The sequence below is a fragment of the Crocodylus siamensis genome, chromosome 1 (assembly GCF_052110815.1).
Source record: "Crocodylus siamensis isolate JL-2025a chromosome 1, ASM5211081v1, whole genome shotgun sequence".
Classification (NCBI taxonomy): Eukaryota; Metazoa; Chordata; order Crocodylia; family Crocodylidae; genus Crocodylus; species Crocodylus siamensis.
In genome coordinates this window covers 71,021,180-71,042,055 of record NC_143395.1, presented here as the reverse complement: position 1 = coordinate 71,042,055, position 20,876 = coordinate 71,021,180, and the positions used below count along the sequence as shown (strand labels likewise).

General features: G+C 40.1%; 1 protein-coding gene across 3 annotated transcripts in view; it reads left to right on the top strand.

Annotated features, from left to right (window-relative positions):
* RNGTT (RNA guanylyltransferase and 5'-phosphatase) overlaps positions 1-20,876 on the top strand; it is a 398,444-nt gene that overhangs the window by 187,273 nt on the left and 190,295 nt on the right. For 2 of the 3 annotated variants that reach the window (XM_090036469.1, XM_090036459.1), the window contains exon 11: positions 2,834-2,998. The exons of the other annotated variant lie outside the window; for it this stretch is intronic. In XM_090036469.1, the coding sequence (XP_089892595.1) occupies positions 2,834-2,998 (165 nt within the window). The remainder of the gene's footprint in view (positions 1-2,833; positions 2,999-20,876) is intronic. 3 annotated transcript variants of the gene reach the window in all.

Genomic DNA, 20,876 nt, shown 5'->3' with positions numbered 1-20,876 from the left:
TACACTGAGATTAGAGACAGAGATATAAAAGTAAACAAACTTTTATAATGGATCATTAACCTCTTTTTACCCTGCACGTTACATCCAAATATTCAGTCCTCACCGAGCTTTTTCAGAGAGAGACTGTAATCCCTACCTCTTGCATCATGCCAGAGCTTTTTGCATCTCTCAGTCAACTTGCTTTTCCCAGCAAGAACCTCGTATGCCTTTTTACCCAGTAACACTGAAGACGAAGCCATGCGTTTGAGGCAGGTGTTATGTACCATTGCCAGTCTCGCTATAAACATGTGTTACCCCTTCACTTCTTGGTGGAGAGAGGGAACCCAAGTCAGATGCTAACTCACAGACATTGGTTCTTCTAGATGTGAACAGCTAAGGGCTGCTCAAGTTAATTACTGCCTTACTGACACAACCTTGGCTATAATGTAAAGATATATGAAAATTACTTTCATATCAATTAGTATAACACATAAGAACAGTAAAACTGAACACAGCTTTGCATTAGTATTTGGTGAAGTTGTCTAACCCCCTTCCTGCCTGGCTGCAGGCAAACCATGGAGGTACAGCTGGGGCTGGCAAAGCCCAGCTGTGATCTGCAAGATTTGCCAGCAGGAGAAAATGGGATGGAGGGAGGAATTTGCCTCTGGGGCCATGGCAGGCCAGAGTTTGGCCACTATCTGCCCCTGCTCCAGCTATAGAGCAGAGGGGAGGGGCCAGCTCAGTTTTCTGAAGCAAAGAGCAGAGCTCTGCCCAGCCTAGAGAGCATGTTGGGATGTTGGAGGAATCTGGTGTAACTTAAACCAGGAAGGGGTCTGGGACAGACATTGCATAAACTGGTTCGAGCCAATTCAGTAAGGTCTGATATTACAGTCAACCAGCTTTATCTTAAACCGGTTTTGGCCATTTTCAAACTGGTTTATGTGCACTAAATTTCTGCTCTGACCACTTAAACTGGTTTATGTATAATGTCTGTCCCTGGCTGTGAAGTGACTATGCAGAACTGTCCATTTTGGGTTGGAGAAAGTTTCAGAGGTTCTTTTTGTGCTCTGCAGCAATGATCAGGAAGGCTTCTTGGAATTATAAGAGAGCTGCTGCTCAGAGAGCTTGCATCTGAGGGAAGGAGAGGGCTCTTTGGTCCTACTAAATAATTTAAGACTTAGAAAAGAGGAGGCAACAATTTTGGCTGGGGGGAAAGCTGGGTCTTCTGGGGCCATAAATGGGTGGAGGAAGAGGACACCTGGAATGTGGAGGTTTCTGGGGGGAGATTTAGGACCTTAGTAGGTGAGAATAGAGCCAGGAGGCTGCCTTGTAAAAAAAAGACTCTTGATGTTGCATTGCAAACTCCTGTTTGTTTATACCTTTCATTTCATCATTTCTCTGACTTGAAATTTAAGATAGCTTCTCTCTTTTTTCCTGGTTCAGTCTCCTTTACATTATGGGTTTACGTTAATTAGAAATGAATTTAATTGCATGTAGTTTGCTGTTTAATTTCTCTTTTAAATTTGTCCTGTTCCCTTTCACATGTGTTGGAAAAATGAATGCCTGCTTTTCTTTCCCATTGTTTAAGTTCTCCTCCTTTTTCTCCTCCCATATCAGTCTTTGATTTGGGAAGCCCCTGTGATTGATGGTTGTGCTAATTCCCATGTCTGCCAACTGCAATAGAGTCCTCTCTTGCTTTTCTGTTTTCCTGTTTTCATTGCTTTTAACTCTTCAAGACTTTCATCACATAGGCTGAAACTTTTGAGGCTTGCTTTCTGAAGGTCAAGGAGGGCTTTTTTTTAAGTTTAACAAGTTGAGTGTGAAAGAGCAGATGATGAATAGTATAGTTTGAATAAGTTAAATATTTTACACTGGATAAAATATACTTGGGTATCAGTTATACCTTTTGTATCTGTAAATGGATCCATTTTATTGACATTAACATTTCCAAAATTAGCTTTAAAATTTGTATGTAGGTTGTTTGTATTCAGATAATGGCAAGTGCAGAATGTTGCTACCACTGTGTAGCAATCCAAAGGTAACAAACCCCATTATGATCAATGTTGATGTGCCAGATGTGTGTTTTGAACAGCCTTATTGATCTGATGCATTGCACTAAATGATGTAGTTTGTGATTCGTTTCAGCTCTTGAAAGGTCACAGTATACCGCTGAGAATTACACTAGAACTTTTTAGTATCTTTATATGGCTGACATTCTGTTAGTTTTTGTTGCCATTACTGTTTCTTTACAGATCTTCTAAACTTTTATAACAATGTTTTTTTTCTCCCTTCTCCCCACCCCCCAACAGGGTATGTTTCATAACAGAGATAATACATGTACATCTCTAATTGTTATTGCAAAGTCTTTAATGTACTTGAAGCAAGGGATTTGTTTAGCTGTGGAAGTGGCATTGTTGTATTGATTGTCATTGTAAAATGTAATTGTTGTCTTGGTTCATACAGGATTAGGAAGAAAATACTGTACCAAAAAACAGGTTATGGTTGCTTTTCATAAGCATATTTGGATAATAATCTGCTTTATTACTTGAAAGCATTACTTGTTCTGTGATGGCCAGACTCTTAAAGGTATTTAGGCAACTAATTTCTCTACCCTTGGATCTTGAGCACAGCAGTTGATCAAGGCATTTATTTTTTTTACATAAGTCATTATTGGATCAGATATCTCTTGTCCTAGATAAATACGTACAAGCTGCAACTTTGGAGGAAATATGTACATCTTATAATAATTTGATGATCAGTGCATGTTTGTAAATATTTTGCAAGTCAAACATTAGTTTATTCAAATAACTTGATAGGTATTTGGTTTTGAAATCAATTTTGTCTAACTTGGCAGAGACAGCCAGTTGGAGATTGTGATTTTAATGTTCGACTCGCATGCATAGAAAAAGAGATTATATTTCCACGACACGAAAAGATGAAGAATGGTCTTATTGACAAAGCACAGGAACCATTCAGTGTTCGAAACAAGCCATTTTTCGACATACATGCTGCAAGAAAGGTAAATTTGACCAAATTTAGATTTTATTCATATTGTTGTGCTGAAGACAGTAACTTTAGATTTGTGTGCAGGCTTTCCTTCAGCCTACCTAACTTCTTTGCTGGGATTTGGGAATTGGAGTTATTCTGGATGTGGTTTGTATGGCTTAAATCTACCTGTTCTTTTATGTTTACCATACTCTCCCATTTAAAAACTGTTTACTTCTATACAAACCTCATGTTTTATTTCCTAATGCTTAGTTATGGTGGCATTGCAGTGTTTGTTGGTTTAAATCTATGTGAGTTCCTGGGAACGTCTGAGAACTATACTGGTTACACCATCTCTGTTTATAGATGGTTATACCAGCGTTGTTTATGGATCTTTAGTTGAGAAGGTAAGAATCAGAAATAATACTCAAAATTGCATTTAAAATGAATTAATATTTTGCAGTAGTTCTAAACTGGTCAGCTTCTTCTCATGTTAATTTCTAAAATGCTTTTTCCTTGGTCTTCTGAGATAAAGCAGTTTACTTACAAACATGTTAGAGTTTCTATCTCTAACTGCACTTTCTAACCAGTGTAGGAATATGATATCCTTGTGTACATTTTTTTTATTCCTTCCATGTTAACACACAGGTGATACTTATCTCTCCTAAAATATCCCATTTACACTCCATAGTACTATACAAATAGTCCCATGTGGTGCAAATCAGCATAGCAGAACATGTAGCTGCTCAACATTTAATCACCTCCTTCCATTTGCTTTTGTTGTCTGGAAATTGAAGCAGGGAATGTGTATTGAACAAAGTATAAGTAACAAACTTCTGAATAACAGAGAGTGACTGATAAAACTACTATGTGGAGGCAACATGACTTTGAAAAACCATTCATTATAAATTGACAAAAACACAGCAGTAAAATGGACCGCCGAAACTGAGTTTATCATTGTGCAGACAATGTGGTATAAAAGTTTAACTAGTTCTCTCTTTAGTTTAGTCTGTTGGGATTTTTAAATAGAAACATACTTTAAATATCTAAGATAATAGTGCATAGAGACTTTAAATTCAAAATAAAATTTTCACAGGGAGAAAGTAATTATGATTAATACATAATCGTTTATAATTGATAGAAATGTGCTGATGCTTCAGAAGCCTTACTTTAGGCTTCAGTTTTTTTTAAGAAAGTGAGAAACAGTAGCTGTTTAATAATTACATATATTATGTTTTTTAAAAGTGGGTATCCAGTGCAGTGGGACATATCTAATCACAGGAATTTGGCTTAAAGACAGAAAAAAGAATGAGTTTAAATGGTCAGTTTTCAAGCTGGAAGGAAGTAAACAGCAGGGTCCTGCAGGGATCAGTATTGGGACTGGTGCTGTTTAATATTCATAAATGATCTGAAAAAGAGGGTGAGTAGTGAGGTGGCCAAATTTGCAGATGACACAAAATTATTCCAAGACCAAGTGGGGCTGCAAGAGACTACAGAAGGATCTAGCACTGTTGAGTGAGTGGGTATCTAAATGGCAGATGAAATTAAGATTAAAGAAGTGTAAAGTGATGCACATGGTCACAACAAATAACCCAAACTATATTTACAATATGATGGTCTCTACATTAGCGGTTACCACACGGGAAAGAGATCTGGGAGTCAAAAAGAAAAAGAAAATGCTAGGGATTATTAAGAAGGAAATTATGAACAAGTGTCATTATTCCCCTTTGTAATTCCATAGTACGTCCACACCTTGAATGCTATACCCAGTTTTGGTCCCCACACCTCAAAAAAGGTATAGAAGAATTAGAGAAGGTACAGAGAAGGGCAACAAGGATGATTAGCAGTAGGGAGGGGCTTCCACATGAAGAGAGACTAAGGAGGCTAGGCCTAGTCAACTTAGAAAAGAGATGCTTGAGGGGGTACATACTAAATGATGAAGATAAAGTAAGTAGGGATTTATTATTTACTGTCTTTCTGATTTTTAAGAACTAGGGGTCATAATAGAAAACTAGTAGGTAATAATATTAAAACTAACAGAAGGAAGTTCTTTTTTACACAGCATGCAATTTAAGTGTGGAACTCATTGCTACAAGATGTGTGGAAGTTGACAGTTTAGCCAGATTCAAGAAGGGATTAGACAACTTCTTGGAGGAAAGGAGAATCAGTAGTTACTGAGCCTGGGAGTTGGGGATATAGCTTCTGAACCAGAACTTCCTAGACCTTAAATACTGGAAGCTGCAAGTGGGAGAGCAACAGTTGAAAAAGCCTGGCCATACCTCTCCTGCTGTCCTTTTCAACATCCATTTTCTGCCACTGTGGTGCAGAATATTAGACAAGATGGACCTGATGTGACCTGGTAGATGACAGATCTTATGTAATCTTTAAGCTTCATATCTGCATAACACCAATAGTTTAAGTGCCCCGGGAAGGGCATTTAAAGGGATTATATATGGATCTAAGAGGGTGAAATTGCTGTACAGCTGCTCTTAGATCTCCTGCTGTGCCATAGCAAGGGTCCAAGAATGTAGGTGAGTTGGTGGAATTACTTATGTAAGCTGAAGCTTCACCAGATACTGTGCAATGTACAAGTTTGTTACCTGCAAGTTGTGTATTTTCCTAATTGCGCCTACTTTAGTTTGGAAGAGACCCCTCTAGGACAAATCAAGGTACTTTCTAAAATGTAATATCCTCTCTCTCCCAAAAAAATTCAGATGTTCCTCACCACATTTTAGTAATGGGTAACTCAGCTCCTTATCATTGGAATCAAGCATCTCATCACCCTTAAAAAAAGTGATATCCCATATGAAAATCTTCATTTGTTCCCACCCTGCCTTTACTTCAGAATCAATATCCCACTTTCTGGAAAACTCACACCAGTGGATGATGAACTAATGAAAAACTGAGGATACAGACACGCAATGCACTTCAGTCATTCCTAAACATTGCTGATTGGGAAACTGTTCAGAATTGTGTGAGATAATACTGTTACTTGACAACAGGGGGAGGAGAAGAGTGAGGCCTAGCCCAGTATGCCTTACAGTGGGCAAGTTGAGGAAGAGGTAGTTCTAGCACCCATGGTTTGGAAGTTGCAGGGAGTGGGTGACCTGTTCCTGGGGGACATTTTCACCTTCCTACTTTTCCTTTTCTCTTAAACATGAGTTCAGTAAATTTTAAAATGCCAGCAAATGACTGAACTTTGCAGTGGCTTTCTGCAGTGTTTGAACCCAAGCTTTTTGGTTCCCAGAGAGTAGTGAACCATTGTAAAGGTCTGTGGTCAAGTAGGGGGTGAGCTTATAGGTGGTTGTTAGGAAGAAAGCGCTTATAAACATGCACTGCAAGGGGAGGTTAAAAGTACAAACCAAAAGGGAAAAAAGGAGAAGGAAGCAGTCAAATTCTGTCTCTGTATCAGAGCAACCTGTTGCAGCAGTGGATGGAGTTGAGGAGTGATGCCGTGTGGGCTGCCTGGAAGCCAGATCTGTGTTACAGGACAGTTAAGCTAGGGACACATTAAAAAAGCCCAAGCCTGAATTGATTCAATCTTTGCAGGTTAGTTTAACCTGTGTAGATTGAATTGATTTGCAAGTGAATAGACGTTCACTTTTGATTCCAGAAATGCAGTCACATGCCTGCCATGGCTCAGGCTAGAAGCCAGGTCTGCAGGGAAGCTGTGCTTGCGAGGGGGTGGGGGGGGCGTGGCCAGGCCCTAGCAGCCCTGAGTATGATGGGAGGGGTTTAAACCCCCACCCTGGCTTGTCCGGACCCCAGCCAGGTTGTGCCTGAAGGGGGGAAGCAGCCCTGCCAGAGGTCCAGTGGCATGAGCAGGAGCATAGCCAGACCCCAGTATTCCAAGGAGAAGGGGGTTTAATGCCCCCATGGTGGTGGTGGGGGCACCAACAGACTCCGCTTCTGCACCTGGGGTCACAGCAACCAGATACCGGTAGCCTGAGGGAAAGGGGGGAGTAGCGTGGGCACCGACATAGCACTGGCTCTGTCCCACACTGAAGATCACCTCAGGCAAAGCCCAAGCCACACCACAGCACAGAGGGAGTGGGGCAGGGAGCCATGTTTCAGGTGCAGTCCGCCTGCAAATCATGACCCTCATGGGGCTGGAGGTGGGAAGCAGCAGGTGCTGACTCCCGCCCCCTAGGGCTGCCCCAGCTCGGGCTGCACTACTGCAGCAGGAGGTAACAGTGAGTCGGGCTCCGTGATTACCCCAGGCTCCCCACCATCCCCCTTCTGCGCCTGCAGCTAAGTCATTTCCTCCCTTGTCCTCCCCCTCCTTGCCGCCTCGGCATCAAGCACCTCTTGCCGCTCCTTCAAGGGACTTGTCCAGGCCTTGCCTGGGGGGATCTTCAGCACAGGATGGAGCCAGTGTCTTGTCAGTGTCCATGCCACTCCCTCCTTCCACTTAGGCTACCGTGTCTGGCCACCATAGCCCTGGGTGCATGAGCGAAGCCTGTTGGTTCCCACACTGTCCCCTGCTGCATTGGGGGGGATTAAACCCTCCCCTTTCCCTCAGGCTACCAGCGTCTGGCCATGCTCCTGCTCCTGTTGCTGCAGCAACAAGGGAGGATGGGGATGCCTGGCAGGGGCTGCTGCTCCCCTGTCAGCAGACCTGGCTGTACTCCAGATCAGGGTTTTGTACCCTCCACCCCCTTCTCAGCCAGCTGAAGCAGTGATAGTGGTCCAGCTAGGGAGGAGAGGGGTTGGGCTAACCCTGATTGTCTGGAACAGATAGCCCAGCCCAGCCCAGGGCTGCCAAGCATGCTGGGATGTTGGAGGACTCTGCTGTAACTTAAACCAGGAGGGGGTCTGGGACAGAAGTTCCATAAATCAGTTTGACCTCAGTCATTTAAGTCCGATACTACATTCAACCAAGTTTATCTCAAAGTGGTTTCAGCCATTTTGAAACTGGTTTATGTGCAGTGAACTTCTGTTCTGTTACAGGTTTAAATCTGTTTCTGGTTAATTCAACCGGCTTGTGTAACGTTTGTCCCTAGTATTAGTGTCTGCACATAACACTGAACCCATTCACAGTCAATCAGTTTAAAATAGTACCTGATTTTCCAGGTACACTTGATTTTACAGGATATCCTCTTTATGTTATATTGCCCACTCTCCTTTCTTTCCCTCCTATCTGGGAAACACACTGAGGACTCAGGTAATACTTGAAAACAGCTCTCATCTTAGACTTCTGAAAAAACAGTAAGAGTTCTTGAGGAAGAAGAGAGTCTCATTACTGTCATTCATCTTTTTTACTGTAAAGAAAAGATGAAGCTGTCTATAGAATCATAGAAAACTAGGGTTGGAAGAGACCTCAGGAGGTCATCTAGTCCAACCTCCTGCTCAAAGCAGGACCATCCCCAACTAGATAATCCCAACAAAGGCTTTGTCTAGCCAGGTCTTGAATCTCCATCCTTGGAGGTTTTTAACAACATCTCCGGGTAGCTTGTTCCATAGTTTTACTACCCTCCTCGTAAGAAAATTCATCCTGCTATCTAACCTAAATTTCTCTTGCTGCAGCTTGAGACTGTTGCTCCTTTTTCTGTCACCTGCCACCACTGAGAATCACCTAGCTCTATCCTGTTTTGAACCAGCCTTTAGGGAGTTGAAGGCTGCTATTAAATTCCCTCTTAGTCTTCTCTTCTCTAAACTAAATAAACCCAGTTCCCTCAGCCTGTCCTTATAAGGCATGTGCCCCAGCCCCCTCACCATTGTTATCACCCTCCGCTGGACTCTCTCCAAATTGTCTACATCCTTTCTGTAGCGGGGGCCCCCAAAACTGAACACAGTACTCCAGATGTGGCTTCACCGCTGCTGAATAAAGGGGAATAATCACTTTCCTTGATCTGCTGGCAACGCTCCTACCAATACAGCCCAGTATGCCATTAGCCTTCTTGGCAATGAGGACACACTGTTGGCTCATATAAAGCTTACTGTCCACTGTAACTCCCAGTTATGCTGTGACTGGTTACATAAAGGAGCTTTAGAATTTTATTCGTCTTTTACCACTGAAAACTCCCAAGTATAAATCCAGAAAAGTAGGTTCTCTATTTGATTGTTCATATGCAGTCTCACTTGTTTCACCCCGGTGAACTTCAGCCAGAGACTTTGTCTTACCAGTATCTGTAGCATGTGCTCTAGCCCTCCACTTACATTTCTCCCATGCTCAGGGTTATATAGGTCAGTATGGACTTTGTGTTCCTCAGTTCTTCTTTACCCCTTGGCTGAGTTGGAGCATTTCTTTTTTTGCAGATTGCACTTTGCATGGTTTTATTCAATTTTTATTGACCTATTGCTTTTATTGTTCATTATTTTTCTTATTGTTTTCTTCTTCCACCATGATCTTTTTGGGGAGAGAATGGGAAGGTTTCAGCTTTTGGGTTGGAATCTTAACATCTCTCTTCTCCCCTCTTTCCCATAGTTGCTTTTAGCTGCACCACAAGGCCATGCCCTTTGGAGGATCCATGCTTTTAACATTTTTGTGGTAACTGTCTTATTTCCTACCTTGAGGCATTTCATCACCCAAGGAAACTTTGAATGTTCCTCCTAGGCAAGGCCATGAGCCTGGTGGTGGATGTGGGAACCAAGTCTTCAGCCTGACACGACCACCTCATTCTGGTCTTCCTCCTTGGCAGCAAGACAATGTTGGCATTCAAGATCCTGCTCAGAGTTAGGTCCTCATTCAGAAGCATGGCAAGACAACACCCTGTTTCCTTGCTTCCATAAGCAGGGTCTGGCCAGCAGGGTGCTGTCTTACCTGTCCCTGTTATGGTACCCAGAACCCAGTTGTTAAGATCAGCATCAGATAAAAGCTCACTTCTCCTTAGTATATCCCAGTAAGGAGAAGGCAGCTAGGCACAGACTTTGTCTCGAAACAAACTGGAACACATCAGTAGTATCAGCTGCTTTCCCCCCAGCTTCCTTTAGTGGGACTTCAGAAATTATTTGACAAGCTCCTCTTCCAAAATGGCAGCCCCAGTGGATCTCTTCCCTCCAGAATTACCTTTCAAAAGAACCAGGTATCAAACAAAACCACTCCTTCCTAATGCTGCAGATCATGACATCCTGACCACTGATCCAAGCCTCTTACCATAGCCTGTAAAGGTAGCCTCCTCCACTTCTGCTTCTGACTTCTGAGCAGGGTATGCTTATAAGTCTTTACCACTGCCTTTTTCTCCGTTAAACCAACAGTGACATCCAGCTTTTCTGAGCACCAACCACATCCAACTGATCAGCTCGTCAGATCCGTGGTCCTAGCGGGCATCTTTTCATTTATGGTATATTCCCATTGGCCACTGAACTTTCCTCTGCCTCCAGACCATAAGCACTGGGTGGTTTACCCACTATTCCAGTCTAACGCACAGTCCTCATAGCTAGACCACTAGACAACATCTGTTGTGAGCACCAGCATATTCTTCCTGCTTGGAAGCTGAGCCAGTGTATGCAATTTTGCCCTAGTTCTCTTTCCCATCTTGATCTGTGATTTCTCACATGATGTCTTTTGTGAATGATGCTAGTGGTTTCATTGACATGGGGGCATCTTACCTTCTTTCCCTGCTTCTTCAGTCATATGTTAGGTGACTAGATTTGAGGGAACAGAGGGTGTGGCCTTTACACCGGTGTGGAAGGGAAGAAATTCATGCTATGGATATTGTAAAGGCAAAAACATCTCTGATATTCAAAGGCCATAAGAGATGCACACAAATGAGACCATGAATGGGGACTGTGCATCTTGAACTCCAGCATTGCAAAATGCTCCATCCTGTGCATTACTGACTTCTACACTTCAAGCAGTGTGGCTCACACTGGAAAGATTGTCAAGAACAGAGGAGCCGTGTACACAGAACCTGGAGCTGAGAACAGTCAAAGAAACCTTGCATTCCACTGGCAAATCCATCATGTGCTGAAAATCGGATAAGACCAAAATAGGTATTAAAAGGGAGGAAGATGCTGTTGCACAATGATTTTTTTCAGAAGTTCTTAGTATCTATCTTTTTTTTTCCAGTAGAAAGAAAGAACTTGCAATTAACATTCATTCAGTTTAAAGATGTTAGACATGTCTTAGCATAGACTAGAATTAATGAGGAGTAGGAGTTGAATGTTAGTCTTGGTAGTATTTTTCTATCAATATCCTGCTAATAGTTAATTCTGTAAGAGACTGTAAGCAGCAATAGTTTTTTATCCAGCAATGATTTAATTCTCGCCAGCAATTTAAGAATTTATATCTAAACATACAAAGTAAGGAGAAGGATAATACATTGTTATTACATAGTGAATGTTTTCATCTAGTCAGTGTAATGGATGAAAGATAGTTTTCAATGTGGTTTGTATGAATAGACAAATTTAATAGCAATATTAGTCTATAAGTATGTTTGAAAAAAATATTAGGAACAGCATATGCAAAGTCCAGAACGAGGTAGATTGCTTACTTCATATATCAAATTGTTAACTGTTGACAGCTTATCTCTTCAGAGCTGACAGTGGTTAGGAGTTCAAGCTGAAAACTCAGTAAAATCTGTTTTTAAATTTTGTAGCTCTTGTCAGTCAAAGCTAATACAACTTAGAACTAGGTGCCAGTAAATCTGTTTGGAAGTAGATATGTGGAACACCTTTCTGCAGTAATCACCCCAAAAAAACAGGAAGTTACTCATTTTTAATTGCTTATTTTTTTGTGGTCTTAAAGTCTCATAAGTGTCCTATATTTTTTTTCTGTTACACTGGGTTTGTATAGATTTAAAAGTTCCTAAATATGAAATATTTGCATAGCTTGGATTGCAACGACACTCTTTATTATTCTTTGTTTCCCTTTCCTTTGCAATATAAATTGTTGTGTATTTAGACTACCAGCGTTTCAAGGTAGAGGCTGTGTCTCATTACTCATTTGTAAGGTGTCATGAATACTGGTGGTACAGTTCCTCTGCTGCTAATAAAGCTTTGGTATCCTGCTTGTCTGTGGTTGCTTTGCTTTTTATTGCGTCTTAAGTTTTTCTTATTTGTATGTATTTTTAAAAGACTGAGAGGAAAATGTGTATTTAAAATTGCCGAAGACTGATAGATCTTGTGTGTTATAGATTCATGAATGCTTCTGTCATACTAGTGGTTTGTGAATATAAAAATATTTTTCTCATCTTTTGTTGTTGGTCTTGGTCAACCAATTTATTTTGGAATGAGGTGTTTTCTTGAGAAATTTAAGTCTTCATTTTCAAGAGAACTATAACAGAATAGCCAGCAATTGTGCAGAGGAAGGGGGAGGTAGAATTGCTTACAGTATCTAAGCTATCTTTGAGCATTCTTTTTTGTGTCATTTTTTGAAGAACATTCCCCGCTGCATGTATATATTCATGCATGTATTAAATCAAACTGTTTGAAAAATAAGGGAATTAAGACCTTTGTCCATTAAATGAATAGTTTTGATAAACCATACCTTAATCTAAAAGACTTTGTACAAAAAAGGGAAAAAAATCTTTAAGATTCTCAAAAGTCATCCTGTTGTTGCTACACAAGCAGTTAAAATATTGTTAATGTTGTAGACCTGTAGGGAAGCTCTTCTCTTGGGTTTTTTTGCTCTGATTTATAGGAGCTCTTGCTGTGTCCTTGGAGTCTAGGTGTGTTCTTAAGGAGAGTTTTCTAACCACTTGCTTCATGTGGTTTTTGAGCGAAAGGTACTTCTGAGAACATCCAACCCAGAGTTACTTCTTTGGTCCATGTACCTGAGCAGTTGATTTTATTTCTTTCTCTGCCTGCTACTTTTCCCTTTTTGAAACTTTTTAAAGACTTTTTTTAGATGCAGATGAAGGCAGTGTTTAAATTAATCTTAAAATGCAAAAAAGATCTACTTTGGGATTTATATATTATAAAGAGAGTTGCACAATCAAAGTATGTTTCTAAATGTATTATGAACGCATCATAAATATCTATGTTAAAAACATTTGTAAGATTAAAAAGTATGAACATGTATCGGATACTAGACAACTATCACAGTCATGAAACTTGCAGTTTTCAAGTTCAGTTTAATTTTTTTTACTTGTGGTTTTGGTGTTTAGCTTCTCTCTTTAAGAAAAAAGAAGAAAGAGACGGTTAAATTCATTTAATGTGCTCAGATTCAAAATTATTTAGTTATGTGGGCATATAAAATATTATCTTTCCACAAAAGGCATTTCTTCCTACTGTCACTTAAATAACCATTCCCTATCAGAATGTTTTCATTGTACTATTGTCATTTGGAAAACCAGAAATGTAATCCACAGATAAACTTGACAGTTGCCTTAAATAAAGGCAGAACTTTTATACCAGTCCTTGCAGTATCGTTGGTATTTCTTATGCTATGGGCAGGGACTTTTAGGTAGTACAGCAATTAATGGAGGTGGAATTATGTAAGGTTATATAGGCATTTTTTAGGAAAACTAAAATATACTGTTATATAGGTCCTGATTAATCTAAGGAAATGTAATGTAAAGAACCATGGCCTCAAGTTGGAATGTACTACTTTGTCTTTATCGCCATTTACCTTATAATAACAATCATTCAGTAATAGTGCCTCTTGGCACTTCTGGGTGCATGTAGAAGATTTGTAAAATCAAGTTAGTATTAAAATAATATGAATTTGAAAACTTCAACCTCTGCAGCAAAACTTAGCTGTGCTCTACCAATCCCAGTAGGTTAAAAAGACTGAGTACCTGAATCTTGAAGTATTCCATGAAGAAAATGAAATAAGGAATGAATCTTCACATTTATTGAAACGTATGCATCAGCATAGACTTTTAGAATTTGTCCTTACTGCCTGAACTGGAATAAACAATGTTATCCAGCAGTTTCTCCATTTCCCCTCAATGGGCAGTAGAAGAAGTGTGGCTATGACTTACCTTATAAGCATGCATCACATCTAGTATGAGTAATATTTTTCATTATTTATTTTTGATTATGATTAAGTAATTTTCAGTACAGTGTTCTACTCTGAAGTGAGTATTTAAATATACTATCATTTTGTTCAACAGATCTGTTTTCCATTATCTCTGTATAGCAACAAATATATTCAGTGCTAGGAGATCTGTAGAGCTGGCATAACTGAGAACAATCTAGGTTTCCCTGGCATTGTCATTAAAACCTGTGATGGGGTGTCAGCTGCATGCAGTGCATCAAGGGCAAGGAAGGGGGAAACCAAGAATTTCCTCTATTTGGTTCAGTGAACCTAAAGTCTTAGTTCTAGGTTGTGGTCATGTGGATTGACTCCAAAGATCTGTCAGTGTCTAAGGAGAATAGCATTTGAACCAATATTCAAATCCTTGCTAAATACAACCTGCCTCAAGTGGATATTGTCACTTTTTACTTTGTTACCTGCTATTGCTATTTTTTTTCTAGGCACCAGCATTCTTTCTCCTTTTGTAGCTGGGAAGGGTCCATGAGGAATATGTATGCATGCCCTTCTGTCATCTTCCACTTCTTTTAAAGAACTCTAGGAGGTTTTGAAGCAAATGAGCCACAGTATACTAGTGTCCTTTACCTGATCCAAGGCTTTCTTTACTATCTCCACATGTATGTTAGTTTACCAGTCTCTTGCATCAGGTGCAGCCTTCCTCTGAATATGGAGACTATTTCTGTTTGTTATATCTTGGGTAGCTTAATTCCAGTAAAACATGGAAATTAGGATACTTGCACAAATTGTCCACTGGGCTATTCATTTTTAAGAAACAGCATTATTTTCAGGGAAAAACGTGAAGCCATCTTGCCAAGTGTGATATATTAAAGAGAGAGAGGAAACTATGGGTGCAGCAGTCAGATTTGATGTGGAATAATTTTCCTAACTTTCCTAATTTATAGTAATGATGAGTATTTTTATATAAAAACCCATGTTATATTTTAAAAATGTCGCTGACAGCATTCTAAGTTACTGACCCCCCCCATTTATTTAAGAGATAAAACAGCAAGTTACCAAGCATATTAATATTTTTTCCATGTTTTTATATCGAATTAATTCCAGTATTTTTATTTTAAAACCCCCCATGATTTTGATAGAGGATGGAGCATCCAGCTATTTACTACATGGGCTTTAGTCATTTGCTTATCTGGGTTACCACTAAGACTGCTGACTGGGCCAATGACTCTTGTAAATTTTTCAGTCAGACTGATCATTTTATGATTCACAAAACATATAAAATAATCCCAAGATGTTTATTTAATTGGTTTGAGTAGATGCTTTCATTTCATCTGTGAGTCATCTCGTGTTTCTGTGTCTTGAAGTGAAATCTTTGTGCTAAAATTTCTATAAAGTATATCCACATCTTACTATTGAGTTACATTAGGGTGAATTGCTTCTAGGAATTGTGTTGAGTTTGTCACAGTTCAAGTCAAATGCCAGTTCTAATCCATTACTGCTCTTGAGCAATTTAGGCTTCGAGTCTTTCCTAGGTGTCAAAGAAACTCATTGTTTACTACTTAAAATTCATTACCGTATTGTATAATCCAATTATACCATACAAGAAATAGATTTTATATCAAATGCCACAAGGCATAAACAGAAGGACAATAAGGCTAAATACAGCTTGATTTTTTTTATTTTTTTTTTACCTTTTATGTAGAGACTACACTTGCCAGCTCAATAAAAAAAGACTCAAGACACTAGGTAAAAAATCCCACCAAGCCCCTAGATTCATGTCAGAGAGCAGTAGAGAAGTTGTCTTCTAGCGGGACAATAACCAAAGGGAGGTTGAACAGGAAGACTCATGATTCTTCAGAAATATTGCCCCTTTTCTCCTGTTCAACTTTTGAAAGTTTGTGACCCAGTGTGTTTCCTAATAAAGCTCAGACATGTCTTAGCACTGACAGTTTTGTACTTAGACACAGGTGAAATGAACCAGTGCTGGAAGCAGGCCCTGTACAGCCTTTCAGATTGCTGCTTTGGACTTCTTATCAGACTAAGGTGATGATCAGGACTTGGCTGTAGTAAGAACCAGTGACTGGACAATCTCCTTCACGTTCCATTTTTTCCCCCTCACTGAATCCAGAAACCCTTCTGGTCAGAAAAATTAGCCTATAGAACACTTCCTTAAGTAATTGGAAGTATTCTAGTCTCCTGGTCCCAGGGTACTTTTCTGGGTATGTTCATATGATTGTATTGGCTCTTTGCGCTTCCAACTGTTAGAGGTTTTAAGGAAGGACATTATAGAAGCCTCAGGCCTTTGGGGACCACATCTGTTCTTTATCAATTTCTCTGTTTCTGAAACTTAGAACTCACAACCAGGTATCCAAGTGCTATAACTCCAACTTCTATATTCTTCTTCCCCAAATGTGGCAGGGGTTCCCCGAGTACCTTTCATGTTTTAAAGAGTTTCAGGACCTAATGAGGAAATCATAGTTTCATAGTCTGTAGGGTTGGAAGGGACCTGAGCAGATCATCAAGTCCGACCCCCTGCCATGGCAGGAAAGAGTACTGGGGTCAAACGACCCCAGCAAGGTGTACATATAAACTCCTCTTAAAGACCCCCAGGGTAGGAGCCAGCACCACTTCGCTTGGAAGTTGGTTCCAAATCCTAACCGCCCTAACAATGAAGTGTAACGCCTCCTCATGTCTAATCTGATTTTACCCTCTGCCAGCTTGTGACCGTTATTTCTAGTCGCTCCTGGTAGTGCTCAGGGGAACAGGGATTCATCCCTCTAAATTCCAGTAGAGGATCCTACCCATTATTTTGTGTTCATTCTACAACAGTCCACATGAAACAAAGTAGTTTTCCTTATCAGCAGGGCATCACATACCTACATGATACTGTATGCCAAGCTCTAGATCAGATTTATGCAGGTCTGGCTGCAATTGAAGCGCATGTTGGAAAGACATCCACTGTACATGATATAAGATTCTGAGTGTGTTCCTGTATGGCATGGTGGGAAGGATACAGTTAGTATTTGCAAGGGAGTTTTTCTTTGTTTCGGCCATGCCCTCCATGACAATATGACACAGGCCTTCCTATTGGACTGGAAAGTATATACTTTCAAGCATATGGCTTCTGAGATGCAACCTTGCTCTGAAAGATCAATCTCTTGGACCTCAGGATCTGCAATAGTATTCCTCTGCATCTCATGTTCTGGTGGACAATCCTAATGTTATGTTGTATTTTAAGAGGCAAAGCGAAGTGCGATCTTTCAGAATGGAACTGGTGCTTTTGCCATCAATTTCATCCTAGTAGTAAGCCTCCTTGGCCATCAGAACAGCAAGCCAGCTATTCTCAGTGGGAACATCTTGCTAAATCACAAACGGAGTGTCAAGGACTCAATTCTACAGGATATCTTTTATAATAGGGTCATAGAGATATTTGCTTCTTTGCCTCCTACAGCAAATGTTGGTCTTTTTCTTTCAGAATGGGTTCTTTTAATTGTTTGGGTTGGGAAACATGGATACCCAGAATATTTCTTAACGCTTGGCAAAATTCTGCACATATAATTGTCCTGGTCCTAGCTTGGCTCAGATAACAGCCTCCCGGACCTTCTTTCCCTACCATCATGGCAATGACTTTGTTCTTAATGCCGCACTTTCTGGGACACAAGGGAAGATGCTTCATCTACACCTAGCTTCTTATATTTCGTGTTATAGGTGCTGGATGGCTGCCAACAGTTGAGCAAGCCCACACCTTATTTCTCATTTATCAGAAAGGAAACCTCTATAATGCACATCATTCTGACCAGATGAACAACATTTTCAGTGGAAAGGTTCCTGCCTGAGACATCTATCTTAGTATCCTACCTACTGGAGCTGAAGTTCAGTGACCTATTTCTGAGTTCGGTTAAAGTATACCTACCAGTCACCTTAGTCCATGACCCTCCTGTTAAAAGCTTCTTAGTCTTTTTTCTATCCTATGGTTTTCATGTTTCTAAAGTTTCTGTCTTCAGGGGCCAAAGTTTTCCTCCAGAACTCTTTGTAGTGGAAGAATCAAAGGGCACAGCAGTCTTCACCAAGACAGTGTCTGAATGGTTCTCTACCTGTATCAAGTTGGGCTACAAGTTTGCAAAAGTGGAGGTCTCAGTGATGTTTAGAATGTGCTACATCAGAGTTCAGTCAGCATCTGGTCTCTAAATAGCATCTTTATCTCAGACAGATGCAAAGCTGCTGCTTAGAAGTCTCTTCTATGCTGTCATCAATTACTGGATTACTTTTGAAGCTTCCAGAATGAAAACTGCATTCAAGAAAGTGCTTCTGCAGTAGCTGTTTTATCTAGAACAATGTTTCTCAACCTGTGGGTCGTGACCCAGAAGTGTGTTGCAAGAATGTATGGACGGGTCGTGAACAAACTTAAAAAATGGGTCAACAAACTCTAAAAAATGGTTTGTCCTCTAAAGGTGAAAAACATGGGAAACTAGCTTTTCTCTTGCAGGCTGGCAAAGTTCCAGCTTGCTTGGTGCTCCCCATGCCCCACAACCCCCCCTGCTCCACACACTGGGGAGCTGGGCCCGAGGGGCAGTGGGTCAGGAATGAGGGGCACTGGATTGGGACTGGCCATCAATGTTTACAAACGGGTCCTGGTACAAAAAATGTTGAGAACCACTGATCTGGAACCCCAGGAATCCCATTTCCATGTGAACTAAGCAGTGCTTTGGATTGGCCCACAGTGGAATGTGCATATGAAGAATCATTCAAAGGAGAAAGTTACTGAAGTCATAAGAGTTTTTTTAAGATGCTCATATGAACATTTTGCATTCCACCTTCTTTCCTTTCCTTTCCTTCTTCCTTGGAACTCCATACATTTTGTGGATACTGTTATATGAGAAAATGAGGAAGTTTGCACCACCTTTTTATGCCGGTGGCGAAGACCTTAAGGAACAGTAGGAAGCAGACATGCTATATAGGCATGTGGTAGTAAGGCAAACAAAATTGAGCTTGCCCATGACTCACACACTTATCCCAAAGTAGAATATGCTTATGAACCACACATCTCAAAATGCTGCGGTTAGTATAGTAAGTAAATTCTCTTTTTTTTTTTATGGAACATCTCTCTTTTTCTGGTATCTGGACAAGATAAAGATAAAATGCAACCCTGAGCTGTCCAGTTTCAAACTAATACTTATTAAACTACATGTAACTTTGCTTCTTGGTTATGGCATCACCAAATTCCATGCAACTAAACACCAGTACTGAGGTTATGGACTCATTCACAGCCTTGCTATTTGCACTTTTTTTGAATTGTAAATTAATATATTTACAGTATTCAGATGAAAACCATTTCCCTGAACCTTTTAAAATTATGAACATATGATGTCAAGTGTTGATTACAGGAGAACTATTTTGATCAGCCTGGAGTCTCAGCAGTAAACTGGAAATGAAATATATGGCCTAAGCAGTTTAATTACAAAAATGGGAAAAGGTGAATATTGTCCATATAGCTTTGGAAATGTGCTGCATTTCTCAATTTCTCATTACTCAAAACAGTTATAAAATGCTGACTATTTAACAAATTTTGTATGATTACAATGGACTTTTAGAATCAATTCTGGATTAATCAATGGAGTTAAAATACTGGCTGCTTTCTCCTTTAATCTTAATGTATTGGCTGTGACATTTGAATGTGGTTTTTAAAATTATAATTATTAGTTTAATAGCAGTCTCTAGAGTTTTGGCTGAGAGGACTTAATTATTTTAATTAAAAATGTGGGCTATATGTTGTTATATTGTCATTAAAATTATTTTACAAGGAGAATGACATTTTTGTTGCAGGACTGCATTTTGTCTTGTGGAGCCTGAGATTTACTGTGGGGGATGTGGGGGAGAAGGGGAAGGCTAGGAAGTGAAGAAAATGGAAAACTGAGTGTGACTGTTCCAGGAAACTGGAACATCCTAACAAGAACTCAGAATCTTGCTAACCTTAAACTCTACTTTGATGCAACAAAATGATTTTCGAATGATCCGGGGACTACAGGGCACACCCTACAGTGAGAGACTGAGGGACCTGAACCTGTTCAGCCTTCACAAGAGAAGGCTGAAGGGGGGACCTGGTGACAGTCTGTAAACTCACTAGGGGGGACCAGAAGTGTTTGGGAGAGACCTTGTTTCCCCTAGCGCCCCCTGGCATAACAAGGAATAACGGCCACAAGTTGTTGGAGAGTAGGTTTAGATTAGACATCCGTAAGAACTACTTCACAGTCGGGGCGGCTAGGATCTGAAACCAACTTCCAAGGGAAGTGGTGCTGGCTCCTAGCCTGGGAGTCTTTAAGAGGAGGCTTGATTCCTACCTAGCTGGGATCATTTGAGCCCAGTTTTTTTTTTTTCTCCTGCCCTGGCAGGGGGTCGGACTTGAAGATCTATAAGGTCCCTTCTGACCCTGGTTCTATGATTCTGTGATTTTCTGTGCTGCGAGAAAGTGCTGTTATACATAATTCATTTTTTTTCCCTTGGAACACAATACAATTATTCATTGTGAATAATGCTCCCCCCCCATTTGTTTGTTTTTTTGACTACTTCAGACATTTTTCCCAAACAGATTTTAGCCTAAGGTTGTTTGTGAAAAATGTATAATTTATTTCTCACTGTTCATTATTACAACTTCATGATATGTCACCATAATAGTTTAGTATTGTTTCTCTTCCCTCTGTGGGAGTGTGTGCAGTAGTGTTAAAAGGACAGGGCTGTAAGCCTGTTCTTTGATTCTCTTGACATCCAGTCATTCTACCAATGAGGAGTGGGAACAGTTAATGGAGTGTAGAAGATATAGACTGGCAGGTTTAGACTTCTTTTTAACTAGTTCATTTCTGACTCATCACAACAATTGTACAAAGTATGGCTACCAAAAAAATTGGGCTGCAACTTATTTTTCTAGAATATATAAATATATATTAATAATAAATATTTTTCAAGAATAAATAAACCATTTTACACATGAATCTTCACAATGAAGTCATGTACTCAAAGCATTTAAACATGCTGAATT